General features: G+C 44.5%; 1 protein-coding gene across 1 annotated transcript in view; it reads right to left on the reverse strand.

The window, feature by feature from the left end:
- LOC137436536 (forkhead box protein P1) overlaps positions 1-18345 on the reverse strand; it is a 581222-nt gene that overhangs the window by 172486 nt on the left and 390391 nt on the right. The window contains exon 13 of the mRNA XM_078786516.1: positions 60-161. Within this exon, the coding sequence (XP_078642642.1) occupies positions 60-161 (102 nt within the window). The remainder of the gene's footprint in view (positions 1-59; positions 162-18345) is intronic.

Genomic DNA, 18345 nt, shown 5'->3' on the forward strand with positions numbered 1-18345 from the left:
AATCGAGTCCTGTCACTTTCACATGAGCCAAAGTCTTTTGCATCATTTGATGTGCGTACCTTCCAGGTTGCGGCATTTCGCCGGAAGTAAGCAAACGTTCGAGTGAACCAGTTGTAAATCTCGTTTAATGTCATCTGCCTGTCGGGAGTCTCCAATATCGCCTGGGAAGAAAGCAGTGATATTGTTGAGAACATCTGCCTGTAAAGGTTCGAAATAAGAGCCTGAAACATGATTGACAACATTTTATTGCAGCCTCAAAGGTGCTGTGTGTGTGTCGTTGGGTGTTGTCTCCATATGTGGCTTTCAGAAGGTGGAACGGAGACCTCCCAGGTCTCAATGTATCCACATTCATGTGTGTTTGTACGACGCGTTTAAATAATTTCTGAGTCACTGAAAATACATTTGTGCATTTTCGGGAACCGCTGAAAAAGGAAACATTTGTGCATTTTGAAACATTTTGAAAAAAAAAAAATTCAATTTTTTTTTTTCAAAATTTCCAAAAAACTTCCCAAAAAGTTTTTTCAAAAGAAATTTCCAAAAAAATTTTCAATAATTTTCTAAAAAACATTCAAACACATTTTTAAACATTTTGAAACATTCTGAAACATTTGTGCATTTTCAGGAACCGCTGAAAAAGGAAACAAAATGAAAAAGGTAAAAAAATTGCGGTTTGTAAGTTCATTGGTCAAAAAAGGAATGAGTATGTACCTGAAATTGATACACATGCATTTAGAAATGGGGAAATGTGTAGAGGAGGAGCTAAAATAGTTACAATTATGATATGGAGTTTGACAAAAAGACCTTTCAGGTTTCATAGTCAACACAGCATGCCATTTTATTTTTTTACAGTGAGAAAGAGGTGGAGAAAAACAATAAGAACTAGAACGCCACTCAGTAGAGCGCATACTCCCGCCGTGGGTTTAGTTGGAATAATACGTTTTATTTAACATCCCCTCTCCCCAAAACAATAAATGAAAAAGAAAGTAGGCCCTAACTGTCAGAGAATTTATTTTGATATATCTCGAAATTAGAGGAGAAAAACATCATTTAAGAATAATAATAAAAGCTTCAATGCAGTAAAACAGAAAAATCGTTCCCAAAAAATCTTCCTGAATCCGGTATAATATCCTGAGCTTCACCAAAAACTAATCAATTCTTCCTTATCCCAAGGACAATCATCCCACCAACTTTCATCCAAATCCGTTCAGAACTTTTCCAGATATCTTGTTCACAAACACACGAACAAACGAACATACAAACACACACACACACGGACGGACACGATCGAATGCATTACTCCCTGGTGGGAGTAATAAACCTGAAGATCGAAGAGCCAGAACCAGAACCAGAATTATTTTTTTGGTCTGGGAAGCCCATGCGAGGTTTCTTCTTCTTCAGCCTCTCACAACCCTGGGTGAATATGCGATCATTTTTTTTAAAAGTTGGAATTTTGCCAAATCTGTTTTATTTGTTTCTTAATATACCTCAGCCATTGACAAATCTGGAACTAAGTCTTTATAAGTTCATCAAATACTGACACCACGAATGACATTCGCTGAGCTAAATGTTGATATCTCTTCTGAGGTAAAAAAACAACAACAAAAAAACAACAGTTTTAAAGCATTATACATATTAAACGATACATTTTATGAAACGGGGAAACCGAATACACACTTTGGTGGTTTTAAAATGACAGAATATGTCTTTATTAGAAAGAAAAAAAAAGAACATTGAAGACGATGCTGCTAAAAAAATACACCGCTCTAACGCAAAACCACGAGTTTAAACTACATTTACAACAAATATGAAAACTATTTTCATATCACAATGTTAAATATAGAATATATAGAAGATAATGTTTAAAAAAATGAGCCCTATCTTCCAATGGTAAAAAAATACTTCAAAAAATTGCTGGATCGGGAATAATATCCTGAGCTTCACCAAAAACGAATCAATTCTTCCTTATGATATGCTTTATGAGAGCTTTATGAAACCAAAGCTTTCAGAATTATTGGAATCTCCCGCGATGAAGCTATCTCTGAGGGCCTTTCACTCACTCACCGCAGGCAGGTAGGTGGTCTTTCTGTCTTCTACCGACTCCTCTCCGGCCTTGCACCCCCAGCTCTCTCTGTGCTCTGTCCCCCAAATATTCCTACAGGTCGCACAAGATCTGCCAGCAACCCTCTGATGGTTAAACTGCCGAAATCTCGGCTCTCCGCTCACCTTCACTCTTTCATTCCTCTTTTCTCCCGCCTCTGGAACAAACTCCCTCACTCCCTTCAATCCCACTCCTCCCTCCAGGTCTTTAAAACAGCTGTTCACCACCATCTCTTATCTTCCCCCATCCAAAACCTTGATCTTTTCTACCCCCGCTAATTCACCCCAGATCCACCTTGTTTGAAATTCCAACTTCTTTCCTGGAAGTCCTGGCAGTGTCCATATGTTTTATACCTCTCCCACTGCCCCCTTCCCACGCCCCCCCCCCCCCCAAAGCCCTCGCCCTCTCTCAGATCTCTCGATGTCTCCATGTCTCTCGGTCCCTGCTCTCAAATGTTGTGTTTGTGTCCTTCCCCGTCTCTCCCCATCTTGTCTACCGCTCCCTAGGTTATATATTTTATGTGTCGGTTTGTCTTTCTGTGTGATTAATGTTCGCTCTTTCACGAGCCTCGATATTGTATACAAAAAAAAAAAAAAAAAAAAAAAAAAAAAAAAAAAATCCCAAGGGAACTTTCAGAACTTTTCCAGATGACTTTTCCAGGAGGTCTCGTCTCTTCAAAGCTGTCCATGCGCACTCGCTTTCGAAGTTAAGTAACTTTTCACAATTGTGTTTTTGTCGAAACTGTATCTTTCTCTCGGTGTATGTGCCTATTGGGGTGTCTTTAATAGTATTCTTGGTGTTGGTTTTTCATACCTGTGTCCAGAATCGTCGGTCTTTCGTATCGCGTATTCTGAGGCCTAAGTGTAGTACTAGGCTACCGTGTCCGACCTTGGCTTGAGGCTTTGTTTTTGTCTCAGCGGTTCTCCGATCGCGCTGCAATTACTTTCTGGTCTCTGATTTTCCCAGTCTTTTCACCCCATAATTCCTTGTATTAAAATCTCCTCAAAAAAAATTTTTTTTCCTTCTGTTCTTATTCGTTTATTCGTTCTTATTTGTTCGTTCGTTCTTCGACCACGTTGTTTGTGATCACGTTGTTAAAAAATGTCTAATCTGTCCCCTGAAGACCTGTATTCTGTCATATTCTATAACACCTTTTTCTTCTTCTTCTATAAAAGGATGCTTTCGACTTGCTCACCAAATCTATTCATTCCAAAAAAAAATTCCATCTCTTATAGTGCATCTTTCATTCATTCCCTAAACTCTCCAGCACTCCATCTTCCCTCCAGTGTCCTCAAACGTATTTTTGACTCGAATGTCTCAAGAAACTCATTTTACAATAAATGTTCGTTTCCCATTAATCGTCCACTTTTCAAAATCCAATCTCACCCCTCCCCTCCAAATCTTCCCCATCACCCCTTCCCTCCAAAACTTCCCCATCACCCCTTCACTCCAAATCTTTCCCCATCACCCCTCCCCTCCAAATCTACCCCTTTGCCCCTCCCCTCCAAATCTTCCCCATCACCCATCTCTTTCAAATTTCCCCCCTTGCCCCTCCCCTCCAAATCTTCCCCATCACCCATCCCTTTCAAATCTTCCCCCTTGACCCTTCCCTCCAAATCTTCCCTCCAAAACTTCCCCATCACCCCTCCCCTCCAAAACTTCCCCATCACCCCTCCCCTCTAAATCTACCCCCTTGCCCCTCCCCTCCAAATCATCCCCATCACCCATCTCTTTCAAATCTTCCCCCTTGCCCCTCCCCTCCAAATCTTCCCAATCACCCATTCCTTTCAAATCTCCCCCCACACCCCTCCCCTCCGAGACTCTCCCTCGCTCCTCCCCTCCTAGACTCCCCTCTCACCCCTACTCCTCAAAGCGTCCTCCCCGCTTCTTCCCCCTTCCAACTTTCACCTTCATCTCCCTCAACCTTCTGCCTCGCTCTTCCCCCTCGTCAAATAACACCTCACTGCGCCTATCCCAATCACCATCAAACCTTTTGTCCGCCCCTTTCTTCCCTTTCTCCAAGCTATTCTGTAATCTCTGACACACCTTCAACAGCTCTCCCTACCTCTTCCTGCTCTTCCTCTTCCACATCTTACCCTACCGCTCCCCCCCCCCCCCCTGTTCTGTATCCGATGCTCCCCCTTCCCTCTTCCTTAACAGTATGGACCTCAAACATCCGGGGCCTTCGCTCAAACTTGTCTGATCTCTCCATACAGGTTGCTTCTGACAAACCAGACGTGATCTGCTTAACAGAAACTTTCCTCCTTCATGATGTCTCTGATTCCTTGGTATCTCTCCCAGGTTACTCCCTCCTCCGGTATGATAGACCTGAGCCTCGTCCTGGAGGTGGGGTTGCTATCTTTATAAAAAAACTCTCTTCCTCACTCGCCCTGCACTGCCCTCTCTCCACCTCACCCCCAGGAATACCTTTGGCTACGGCTTCCCCTTCGCTCCCACCTTTTGTTCATATGTGTGTTGTACCGTCCACCAAACAGTGATGACTCCATCTACATCTCGCTGTCTGAGAATATGGACCAACTTCTATCTACCCATCCCAACTCTCTCTTCCTCATATGTGGTGATTTCAACTGTCACCATGCCAGTTGGCTGGGTGTGGGTACCTCTCTCACCAGCCATGGCTCTTCAGCAAAGGACTTCTGTGAGTCACTGGGACTGACACAATCTGTCAATTTCCCGACCCGGATTTCAGTCAACGGAGCATCTTCTCTTCTGGACTTGGTTATGACTTTATGACTAACTTCCCTGAAAATGTCTGCTGCTCTTCTTCTGCTCCAATCGGCTCTTCTGATCATGTGCTTGTTAAAGTGGACATCTCTCTGACCATTCTCAGAGAGCCTCCTCAGCGTCGACGAGTCTGGCATTTCACTCAGGCCAACTGGCACGGTCTTCAAGCAGCCATCAATCATCTGGACTGGTCTCCCATCTCTACCGCGTCTGACATCAACTCATCCTGGGAATTCTTCCAAAGTAAATTGCTCTCTCTCATGCACAGATTTATCCCATCTCGTCATCAGTTGTCATACCCTTCCTCCCGTCCATGGTACATGGAATCTTGTGGTGAGGCTATTGCCCAGAAACAACTTGCTTTCGTCTCCTGGAAAACAAATCCAACGGAAGGAAATCTCATTTCCTTTCACAAAGCCCGAAACAAGTGTGTGTCCACCCTCAGCAGAGCCAGGAAACAATATCTCTCCGTTCTCAGGACCGAACTCTCTTATCTGTCTCCCTCTTCCAAATCCTGGTGGCGTCTGGTCAAATCTGTTTCTGGTGTTTGTTCCCCCTCCATCCCCTCCCTCACCTCAAATGGCCACACGGCTGACTCCGCACGTGAAAAAGCTGAATGCCTCAACTCTGTGTTTGCCTCTAAATCTTGTGTCCCAAACCCATCCCTCTCTGTACCCACCATACCCAGTCGTACCCAGCTGCTCGTGGACTCTGTGTCCTTTCCTCCTGACAAGGTGGAAAAGTTTCTGTCAACCCTCGACTCGGATTCTGCAACTGGACCTGACGGCATCAGCCCACGGGTCCTAAAATCCTGTTCTTCCGCTCTTTCACTCCCTCTCTCTGTTCTCTTCACGCTCTCTTTTGCTCAAGGTCATCTTCCATCTGCTTGGAAATCTGCCAACATCACCGCTTTGCACAAAAAAGGTGCAAAAACAGATCCCAGCAACTACAGACCAATCAGCCTTCTCCCAATTATCAGCAAAGTCATGGAATCCATCATTGCTTCAGATATGAAATCTTTCCTCTTCTCCAATGGCTTGATCTCTGATCATCAATTTGGTTTCAGACCTGGACACTCTACTCTGGACATGCTGGTTCTGCTTTCTCAACAATGGATGGAGGTCCTCAATGCCAAACAGGAAATTAGAGCAGTCTCCCTTGACATATCACGTGCCTTCGATACGGTCTGGCACCCCGCTCTGCTCACCAAACTCTCCTCTTTTGGTATCCATGGAAATCTCCACGCATGGCTGGCGGACTTCCTCTCGTCGTAGTCAACATGTGGCCCTGAATGGGTTTCTCTAATCTCCTCTTCCTGTTCAGGCTGGAGTTCCACAAGGCAGTGTTCTGGGACCTGTGCTTTTTCTGGTCTTCATCAATGATCTCTCTGACTCTCTTGAAAATCCTCTGTATCTCTTTGCTGATGACTCTACTCTCTGTCGCTCCATTCTTCATCCCTCAGATCGGCAGTCTGCAGCCTCCTCACTCTCTGCAGACCTGGACAAAATCACAGACTGGGCAAACAAGTGGAACATGTCTTTCAATCCTGACAAATCTCACACTCTTACGATGTCTCTCCGAAAAGACCGACTGGACAACCCTCCCATCCACTTTCTGAATAATCCTCTCCAAGAAGTTCTGTCACTCAAGCTTTTGGGTCTCACTATCTGCCATGATCTTTCCTGGGAAAACCACATTTCAAATCTGGCCTCCAAAGCCAGTCGCCGACTGGGCATCCTCCGTCGTGTGAAGTCCTTCCTTGGCACACCTGAGCTCCTCACCACATACAAGGCTTTCATCCGCAGCTCAATGGAATACTGCTCTCCCCTCTGGGCTGGTGCTCCTGCCTCACACCTAGCTCGTCTTCACGCTGTTGAAACCAAAGCATTCAGAATCATTGGAATCTCCCGCGATGAAGCTAACTCCAAGGGCCTCTCACTCACTCACCGCAGGCAGGTTGGTGGTCTTTCCGTCTTCTACCGACTCCTCTCTGGCCTTGCCCCCCCAGCTCTCTCTGGGCTCTGTCCCGCAAATATTCCTACAGGTCGCACAAGATCTGCCTGCAACCCTCTTATGGTCAAACTGCCAAAATCAAGACTCTCTGCTCACCTTCACTCCTTCATTCCTCTTTTCTCCTGCCTCTGGAACAAACTCCCTCACTCTCTTGAATCCCACTCCACCCTCCAGGTCTTTAAAACAGCTGTTCACCACCATCTCTTATCTTCCCCCATCCAAAACCTTGATCTTTTCTACCCCCGCTAATTTCACCCCAATTCCACTTTTTTGAAATACCAACTTCTGTCCTGGAAGTCCTTGGTGTCCTTGTGTTTTATACTGCTCTCTCCTCCCCCCACCCCCCCTTCCCACGCCTCCTCCCCCCAAGCCCTCTCCCTTCCACACATCTCCCTGCTCTCAAATGTTGTGTTTGTGTGCTTCCCCTTCTCTCCCCATCTTGTCTTCCGCTCCCTCTTTTTATATATTTTGTTTGTCTGGTTGATTTGTTTGTGAAGTAAATGTTAGCTCTTTCACGAGCCTCGATTCAGTATACAAAAAAAAAAAAAAAAAACATCTTGTTCACAAACACACGAACACACACACACACGGACACGAGTGAATGCATTACTCCCTGGCGGGAGTAATGATGATGTGTGAGTGCAGTTGGATTTGGAAGAAGAGGAAAAGAGCATCTGAGTATGTTGTGATGTAGTGGGGGTGAGACTGAACAATTAGAACAAAAAGGATGGACCCTTGATACACTCGAGTCGACTCTAGATCTGCAACTACGAGGTATCAGGAGGAGCTCTAAGCTCAATGGAAGAGTGCTGAGATAACTTCACTTGCCAGTATAACTGAATTACATGAATGTATCGTTTGTCTGCTCTCGTTATTTGCAAAATGGAGATATGAGGAGACATTTAAGGCATTTTTATTGTTGTTTGTGTTCATTTTTAATGTGGTACGCCAGGGCACTGCTTAATGTGGTACACCAGACAAAGGGTACTGCTTAATGTATCAAATGTGAAACTTGCTAAATATATCATTTAATACACTCACTTCCACTCTGCTGGCAGGATGGCCAAGAGATATGCACACTCAACTCCAAGCTACTGACCTGGAATTGGGCCCCAACCCAGCGATACACGGTCATCCTGGTGTTGCGTCCCATCTGCTGACATTAGTTGGTAGACGTTAAAGATCCCATGGTGTCCTACATGAAGACGAGGCGAGCTATCGCAGACACTCTGAACAAGTCACAAATTCCTGCTCTAACCTATAGAGGGCATTGCTCAGCGGCGCAGTCACACCCTCGGCCAACGATGATATCCCGCAACCTTGTGCTGCACAGAAAATAAGAACACTCCCATTCTCCCAATAAGAGGACTCCCATTTCTGGGCTGACCACATAGCAAAGCAGGCCTGCAAAGAGAGATGCTGATGAGGCATCCTCTGTCAATCCTAGTCTTTCCTTGGGAAATCAGAGATAATCAGTCAACAAGGCCTTTGGTCCATCGCCCTATGGAGTACTGCTCTCAGTTATTGGTTGGCACCCCAGCCCCACATCTATCTCTCATAGATTCTGTGAAAGTTAAAGCTCTCAAAAGTATTGGAATCTCCCATGATGAGGAAGAAGCTTGAGGTCTGTTGCTTACACATCACAGGCAGGTCAGTGGTCTCTCTGTACAGGCAGGTCAGTGGTCTCTCTGTTCTCCACCTTCTACTCTCCGATATTAGTCCTCCGAACCTCCCTATTCAAGCAAGCAGTGCACCACCATCTCTTTTCATCCCCGATTCTGACCAATGATCTTTATTACCCCCATTAACCTTCCTTATACCTCTCCCACCCCCACCCCCACCCCCCTTCCCACGCCTCCTCCCCCCAAGCCCTCTCCCTCCCACACTTCTCCCTGCTCTCAAATGTTGTGTTTGTGTGCTTCCCCTTCTCTCCCCATCTTGTCTTCCGCTCCCTCTTTTTATATATTTTGTTTGTCTGGTTGATTTGTTTGTGAAATAAATGTTAGCTCTTTCACGAGCCTCGATTCAGTATCCCCCCCCCCCCCCCCCAAAAAAAAATCTCACTTGCTAAATCGACGCAGATTATTATTCATCCAGTCAAATCAAAACTGTGAAAGTTTACAATTGAAAAAAGCTGGACTTACTAGTCGGCAAAGCCAACGTTTCGACGTTTAAATGTGGCTGGAATATTTGAGAAAGTGAGAATATCATTCGCCATGTTTGGCATTGTTAGATCATATAAACCCTTCAGAATTCTGTGCAGCCAGTTTGTTAAACAAAAAAAAGACAAGATCCGGAAGGATAGGAAACGCGACTTCATGTATTGCATCAAATGTGCAGACCCATCATGCACTGAGACCTACATACGTACATACGTATAGTGCAGCAGATAAACACAAAAATTGTGCATTTTAAGAGAAAAGCATGAAATTTTTAACATAGTTAGTGCATACCATAAGGTGTATTTTCAGATGTGGAGGGAAGTCAGATTTGACCTCTGAGAACCGTGAGAGGTGAAATCCAAAATGGCCGCCAGTCCACCGAGTCTAATGTTCAAACGCGCTTAATTTTGGAACCAAATAGTGTAGAAAAACATTATAGGTGTCATTTCCACCTAAATTGGGGATGCCCAGAGGTGAATGATGCTTTCAATGAACTCCTCGGCATGCCAAGTGAGGTCAGTGAAGGCTCAGTGTTACTGCTAGAGCGATTTGTGGTGCTGATGTACGATAGAACCAGTGAGAGCACGGAAGTGAATGATGCCAGGAAACAGCTCTTCACACAGAAGTGTAGAACTCTAGAGAACATTCCTCCAACCCAGGCAACACTCAAGCAGCACAACAAGCACACTTGCTACCAGGCCAACTGTTGTAACCAGGCATTGGTCATGGATCCAGAGATGCCAGACCCACCTGACTGGGGCTGGACAAAGGAGACAACTGGGTGGCAGCCTCTTTGGACCACTCTTCCCGAAGCATCAAAATCGTGCCATGAATTGATCGACTGTGGCTGCAAGAAAGGGTGCACTGGACGCTGCAAGTGCCAAAGCTGCATTCAAGTGCACTGCACTGTGCTTCTGTTCTGGAGACTGTTAGATTTAGATCATTACCAATTTTCATCATTGCACTTGATTTAATGTAAGCTTTGGTGGACATACTTGGTTAACTACAGTTATTTTTTCAGAGGTTATTGCATCATTCCTTGCAGTGTAAACACTTTTTTCATCATTTCTGGTCTTTGGGTGTTCTGTACCTATCCCTGTACCTGAAAAAATAAAGTTTTAAAAGTTCAAATGAACTTTTTCCAATAGCAGTTCTAACTGCAGTATCATAAAAATAGATATTTAACGTAATTTGACCTTGACCGTGACCTAAATGCATGTCCTTGAGTTCTGGCGATCTCAAAAGTATCACCAAATGAATGGGCATCCCCAATTTAGTTGGAAATGACACCTATAAGCGCGTTTGAACATTAGACCCGGTGGACTGGCGGCCATTTTGGATTTCACCTCTCACGGTCCTCAGAGGTCAAATCTGACTTCCATCCACATCTGAAAATAAACCTTATGGTATATACTAACTATGCTAGAAATTTCATGCTTTTCTCAAAAAATGCACAATTTCTTAAAATATGAGAGCTTATCCGCTGTACTAATAGGAGAAACTCGGCAAACCCTTATGGCCGTCGTCCTGCTTTTTTAGAGGCTTTGAACTCCGCTGTGTTACGCACTTGAACCTACATGGTCACAGCTTTGATAACAGTCAAGTGGTCATCTTGGACAAAGAAAAAAGTGGTTTGCAAGAGGTGTAAAGGAATCCATTTGGGAAAAAGTCAAATCATCATCTGTCAACAAAAAGGGCGGTTTGTGTTTTAATCTGTCACGCACGTGGGACAAGGTCATAACATCTCTTCCATGCTGTCTAGAACCGTCACGTGACACCCGGATTGGTCTGCAGACCAACTCACCCTACCATCAGCGGAGGTCACGTGGCGACTATCAAGCTTCTTCTTCACTTCAAAATCTGCCGTGACCAAGGAAAGTGGGTCCTCGCCGAAACGTCGGCTTTACCGACTAGTCGGTCCAAGCTTTTTTCAATTATAAACTTTTACTATCTTACTTGCTAGTTTCCGTGTTTCCTCCTGTCCTCCGTCTCCTCTTTTTTCCTGTTCATTCATTCATTCGCATATTTGTCCCTCTATCAGTTAGGTCTACCTTGCTCTACCACGAGACTCACTCCTGCAAACAAAAAAGTCTGATCAATACATAATGTCATCCCAAGAAATTCCATGTGAGGATTGATTCAAAAGCAATTAACCATGCAGACAATGACAATTAAAACAAAAATCAAACGTAGTTGAAAATAGCCATTTATTTATCACATGGCAGCATTTGATGCCCAAAATGCAACATACCCCATCATGTTTATCTCCTCCAGACCTTTTCCCTTCACTTAGCTCAACTTCGCCCATTGCTCCCACAGCTCCCCTACCTCCATTCTCTTTCCTAGTAGCTCCTTTCTCTTCCTTTTAGCAATGTAAATTCCCCCAACCTCCACACTTTCCAAAACCGTGTTGGCTGTAATTAAATAATTATCCACTTTATTCCTCCAGGCATATCCAATGAAAGCGCCAAACTGTTGGGGCGGATAAATGGCAGGAATCAAATGCACATGCTGCCGTAAAAATCAAGTTTTATTTGACATGACATACGAGCATGAAATCCCGGAAGGAAAAGACAAAATTGTGAAAAAAATTACTTGATACAAAAAAGAAACTACCCCATCTAGATACTCAACACAGTCAAACATCTACTCAGAGAACCAGGAGAAAGGCTGAAATGTTCAGGACAGCATATAACTGGCAAGCGACAGTAAAGACAATGCCGGCAGGCCAACATCCCAGGAGGGAAAGAGGGAAGAGCAGAGCATCCACAGGATGGCACAAACATTCAGAATTATGAGATGTGCCAAAGAGCTCCAGAACAAGACATTCACTGGATGGAAGAAAGGGTCCACGAAGCAACAGAGGATGAACACACGCCCATGTACACCATAATTTATTGTTACCCCACATGCCTCTACCATTAGCTCTAGATGTGGGGTGGTGCAGGCCCCACGTGACGGCGGCAAACCTATGGGGGCTCCCCAAAGTCCAGAGCCGGTCCCGTGGCAATGACTGACAGTTATTGAGGATGGGAGAACTTCCTTATTTGGGTGATGAACCAGACTCCACCACCCTCTCTCCTCCTCCAAAGCCTGGACAACCTTGGAGACGGTGAGTTTCCATATATCGATGGAGTAGCGTTATATCCCATGGTGGAAGACAGAGGCCTTACTGCACGCCGGCCCCAACCAGCTGTGGGCCGTACTGCATAGCAGGCCTTGGCCCTTGGCCTGGTTCTCGGCCTGTTCCAAATAGAGAGAACACATGGACAGGACATCCATAACATCTCTAATATCTAAAATAGACAGGCCTGTCTCTTTTGTGGGCCATACGCCAGACAACTTAACCCTAGCACAGGTCCTTATACATGGTTCACAACGTTCTAAGAACTACACGAAACATGTACGGTTCTAAGGCCTAATCTAATTATAGTCTCTCCCACACCAATGGATGTAACAGCATTAATAAGGGGAAAAAATGAAGATTGTTTTCAATTTTAGCACATTAATGTACGTAAATGAAAGGACAGTATGTGTCCCTTTGTCTGTCTGGATATTTGTAGAGCGTTCCTTTCTCTTCTCTCACCACTAAGGGGCATCACCACCAAACCTTGAAGGCATAATAAACAAATGTCTTACAATTCTGGTTAAGGTATTATCCAAATTTACTTACAACTCCGCCATTTGGCCCATTTGAAGGTAGACTTTTCTCAAGGAGCGCCACCATGCCAGACGACGTCACGTCATTCCAGTGCGTGATACTTCCAGTGTGGAATAATGCTTAAAGTGTCCACTTTGAGTCTGGGAGGGTTGATGGTTCGAACCCAGGCCTATTAGTCATACCAAAGACTTAAAAATGGTACGTGGCGCTCCCTTGCTTCATGCTTAGCTTTTAAAAAGGACAAGTCAGGAGACGACGATGGTTCACGAGCGAGCGGTATTCAATGACAAAGGACGGACTATAACCGAAACAGGCCCGGACAGGCCAGGCCCGCTGACCTTGAAATGAGATAGAAAATAATGTATAATCAGTTATGAGGTCAGTTAGCTACACAATACCGAAAATTCGGTGAAAAATGAAATGAAAAAAAAAAAAAGGAAAAAAAAAATCGAGCTCCGTGGGGCTAGACACATGACATTGGCCTAACCAAATACCGAAACCCCTGTCAGATTCCACCGAACCCCTCGGAGAAGATGTAGCTTGAAATCGATTACCCCCTAAAAAGACATCTTTTTCGGGCGTGGCTCCGCCCACAATGGGCGCAATACGCCCACTCTAGGCAGGGCACAACTAGATCATGATATCAACCTCCCACCCAAGTTTCATCAAGATCGGATGATATCATCGGGTAGTTAAGCTGTGGATAGACAGACATACAGACACACACACAGACAGATGCAAACACATGACGAATATAGTGGTCACTTGATAACTCGTGAACCAATAAAACAACCATAGGTTGGCAACCACTGTGCAGGCCTCATGGGGTCCACCTGCATACAAGTCTCTTGTAAGGGAATTCATTATTCGAACCATCATGGGGTTGTTGTTGTTTTATGGTCCTCACACCCTATCAAATCCCATACCAAACATTCATCTGTTCTTCATGGGTATATCAGCTAGTATGGCCTAATTTTACAGCAGCACTCATTAATTTATTTTAATTTACAAGCCATGTTTTGCATTTCACCAATCAACTTCGAAATCCGATTGTAACAAATACTTTGTTTTGCCATGTCTTCTTTCTAAGTGTCAATGTATCCGAGTTTCAAATGATCTGCAAAATGCACAATTTCATAAAACGTTATCGAAAGGTATTATGTACAACTTACTCGTATATCAGCAATGCATCGGCAAATGATAAAACTCTACTGCGAGTAATATTCCCGCATTCGAATAACACGAAATGGGCTCTAAACTCTGTTCCACTCAAGATAATTGAAATTTCCCCACTCTGAAAATTCTGACCCACATTGATGAAAAACAGGACCGAAGCTGTTTGAGGAAATTTCAATTACGTGATGGATTGTAGATATGATTGCAGTTTCATATCTGTGGCATGAGGTGTGTGCGGCACACAAACCCACGTGACTACATGAAATGTGAAAGAGGATAATATGGAATAAGTATACCGAAGCTGCGCAACATAGTGGGCTTGTTACCAATAAAGGGGCAGCAGATGGTGGAATGTGCCACTGGCTGTGTCAGTCCAAATTAGAAAAACCATGTCTTTTCCACAGATTAACAGAACAAACTCTCCCATAAACATGTTAGAATATAGGCCGAAAAAAATATATTTCCGGTCTCTGGTCAGCACGCGTATCGATTTTGACCCTGTGCAATGCGCATCAACAATTTTCTTTTCTTTTTAAAATTTCCAACGGTACCTACAACAGCGTGCGCCTGTTGTTGCCAGGCCGGCGCGCTATCTCGGGAAATACGGGTCTGTGAGGGTTTAGTTTGGGTAAAATACGGGTAAATACGTTTAGTTTGTCCAAATCCAACCAGCCGTTCCAAAGATATGAGTAGTGTTGTGTGCCGTGACGTCATGAATCCAATCGGCTGGACATTGTCATTTATTGAAACGAAGACGTTCTTTCTCGGGTTCGTGTGAAGCAACCAGAAGGCCTAGAGAGCTGCGGGTGGTCTCGTTAGTTAGGCCTGGATCATATCTCGTTTGACATGAAGTTGTAAGTGTCTGTGATAATCTCGTGGACTGGGAGAAGAGATCGCGGGAGACCATCGGCCTGTTAGACCACTTGCGCATGTGCAGTGTTGACGCGATCGACGCATTGGAATGTTTGACGGTACGGCGAGGCGATCTCGAGAACGAAATGGCAGTCTATAATATGCTTGAAGAACTTAATGATTTTCAGAATAAATACATTTTAAAATAACTTATTAAGCTTGTGTTCATTATTTACAAAAAGGCCGACCTGTCCCATTGGCTGTCTTTAATTTCTCTCTGGACGGCGCCACGGCAGATGAGGAGGACCGCAAGGCATGAGGACACAAAAAACAACACCTTTATATGTGCAATCAATGCTTTTCAAAAAAAAACCAAAAAAAAAACCGCATCGCCACATCAATTCTGGAACTTTGGTCTGACCAGAGACCAGCAATATATCTTTTTTGGCCTAATAATGGCCAATTGGACAAGCGCTTGTGTCTAAAATGAATCCAAATGCTGAAAATCACTCCTATTTACTCATCAACTTTAACGCGTACTGTTTCTTCACTTTTTCTCACTTTATCAATTATGGAGAACTCTCCAAAATGTTTACAACCATCAGGGAACAGGAATCAAACTAGTGAAGGAGCTGCGCTCCAACGCGAGTCGAAAGAATTGACGCGACCAAAGACGGAATTCGTCCGAGTTGCTTTATTGAAACAAAACAGCTCAGGTATTCTGACAAAAGCCCGTTTATCGGGCAGCAATATATATACACATTTATTTCGGGAAGTTTGCCCGGCAAAAGCTATACCGGGCATGCCCGGGTGTCAAGGGCGAGCCTTGGAAAGGCGAGTCTGGACCTGCCCGGGCGTGTTTGGCTGCGGCCTGGCAAGTCGAGGCTGGGCGTGCCCGGGCGCTCTGGACGAGCACTGGAAAGGCGAGAGCGGGCATGCCCGGACGCTCTGGGTGAGACCTGGAAAGGCGATAGCGGGCATGCCCGGACGCTCTGGGCGAGCCCTGGAAAGGCGATAGCGGGCATGCCCGGACGCTCTGGGCGAGCCCTGGAAAGGCGATAGCGGGCATGCCCGGACGCTCTGGGCGAGCCCTGGAAAGGCGAGAGCGGGCATGCCCGGGAAAGACGAGACCGGGCGTGCCCGGGAGGTTCGGGCGTGCCCGGGAACAGTGAGTCCGGGCATGCCCGGGAGAGGCGCGTCTGGCCGTGTTCTGGCCGGTGCAAGGCGATTGTGTGCATCCAGCGGTAACCGCTACACTAGCATCTTAAAACTTCGGTGTTCCAACTGCTGGATTTCTTCCTTCATGGCATCATCAGAAAAAGAAGGTTCAAAATGGAAGCAACGGGCAGCGGATTCTGCCCCTGATCCTCATAGGGTGTGCAGGCAAGGATGTATTAAGTTGAATACTTCTTCCTCTTACAAGATTGTTAAATGGCCATAATTATTTGGCAATGTAAGGAGAAACAACAAGCTTGAATAATGACAGCATACATGGAATTTTGGGACACAAATCTGATAGATAACAACAGCGACCTTTGGCAACCACGTTTGGAATCGTTTCAAATGATAGCAAAACCGGATGTTTGTCTTCTTATTCTTTCATATGCAGCACATGGTTGCGGAAGTATAATTTGCTAGGGGTGCAGCGATGCAATCAAATAACTGATCAAATGCAGCACTGGAGTATCAGGAGCAACACAAAAAGACAAAGATGGAGTCATCAGGAGAAACCTGGATAGGATTCGGGTTTCAACTGCTACCTCTCTACCCTCAAAACAATCCAGGTGCAGTCAGGTGAACCCTACAAAATCTATTCGCAAGATTCACTCCTCCACAGGCATTGCACCCCCTGTAGGTAAGAGCAGGAATTTTGAATTTGATGAAGGTTCTGGCACTAGCTCACCTCCTCTTCCTGAAGAACACTGTGGGATCTTTAAACTTCACCAACCAATGCTGGCAGATGGGATGCCCAGTTTAAGGAAGCTGGTAATATTAAATGGATGAATGTTATCAATCTCCTGGCACTCTTCCTTTCTTCATCCTCTTCAATGCTGTTTGCACCTCCTCCCCCGTGATCTCCACAAACTCCACTTTCCCCTCTACAAAACATGGTAGCTCCACCTCGCTGTTGCTTCCGATGCCCAATACCCTCTTATGGAAACTTCTATGTCTGTTGACAAAGTTTGTTACTCTGATTGATGTTGCTGCTCTTTCTACCCAAAACTTTGCTTTTCCATGATTACATGGCTTACCTATTCTGTTTATATTTATGAAGAAAGCGAGGCTCATGGAAAGGCGAGGCGACAAAGTGGAAAAAGGCAATGCACTGACAGAGGGGGCAATAGGGTAAAAATCTAGGAAATGAGCAAACAGGAAGGATGGAATAAAGGAACTCATCTGAACAGGACCCACAAAATAACACGGCCCAGAAAAGAACACAAAAAACTCGGCACAAAAGCACACACAAAGGCACTAAATGTGACACGAATATTTACATCAACAAATTAACACCAACAATAAATAACTTTTAAACAAGAGAATTCCTGAACACACATCCTCAGTTTTCAAAGACAGCCTTTCAGAACAGAGATGATGGCATCTGGTTGCGAAGGAACACCGAACCGGTTATGTGCCCAGGAATGCCTTGTCCAGATCTAATTAACCTCCACTCTGTTCCTTTTTTGTACACAGTGTTGAGGCAGGTGGAGGTACACTGTGTATAGTGTTCTCGGTATGTTTCATGGGTGCACTTTGTTGTAGCTCCATGAGTCTTGGCCTCTGTATACAAAAAGCTTCCCCACTTGAATATGTGCATTGATTCTTCATGAAATGTACTATTTAGAAATAAAACTATCACAATGATTACATATGTCATCAAAACGTACAGTTTTTTAAAAAGAGTTGCTTTTTGGAGCAAAGCTTAGAACGGTGTTCTCATCTAAGTATACAGTACCTTCAGAAAGTATTCACACCCCTTGACATTTTAAAAAACATTTTGTTGTGTTACAGCCTGAATATAAAATGGTTTAAATTGACATTGTTTGTCACTGATCTGCACAGAATACCCCATAATGTCAAAGTGGGATTTTATTTGGAATTTTTTACAAAATAAATAAAAATGAAAAGCTGAAATGTCTTGAGTTAATAAGTATTCAACCCTTTTGATATGACACTCCTAATTGAGCTCAGGTGCATTGAATTCCCTTTGATCATCCTTGAGATGTCTCTACAACTTGAATGGAGTCCACCTGTGGCCAATCAAATTGATTAGACATGATTTAGAAAGAAACACCTTTCTCTAGAAGGTCCCACAGTTGGCAGTGCACGTCAGAACAGAAACTCCAACATGAAGTCCAAGTAAATGTCTGTAGAACTCTTAGATAGAATTGTGAGGAAGCATAGATCTGGGGAAGAGGTAGAAAACAATTTCTAGAATGTTGAAAGTTCCCAAGAGTACAGTGAGCTCCATCATTAGGAATTGAAAAGAATATGGAACTACCCAGACTCCATCGAGCTAGCCGTCCGACCAAATTGAGCAACCGGGCAAGCACCTTGGTCAGGGAGGTGACCAAAAACCCAATGATCACTGTGACAGAATGACAGAGTTCCTTGAATGAGATTGGAGAACCTGCCGGAAG

This window comes from Myxine glutinosa, chromosome 11, assembly GCF_964187855.1.
Source record: "Myxine glutinosa chromosome 11, kmMyxGlut1.1, whole genome shotgun sequence".
Taxonomy (NCBI): domain Eukaryota; kingdom Metazoa; phylum Chordata; class Myxini; order Myxiniformes; family Myxinidae; genus Myxine; species Myxine glutinosa.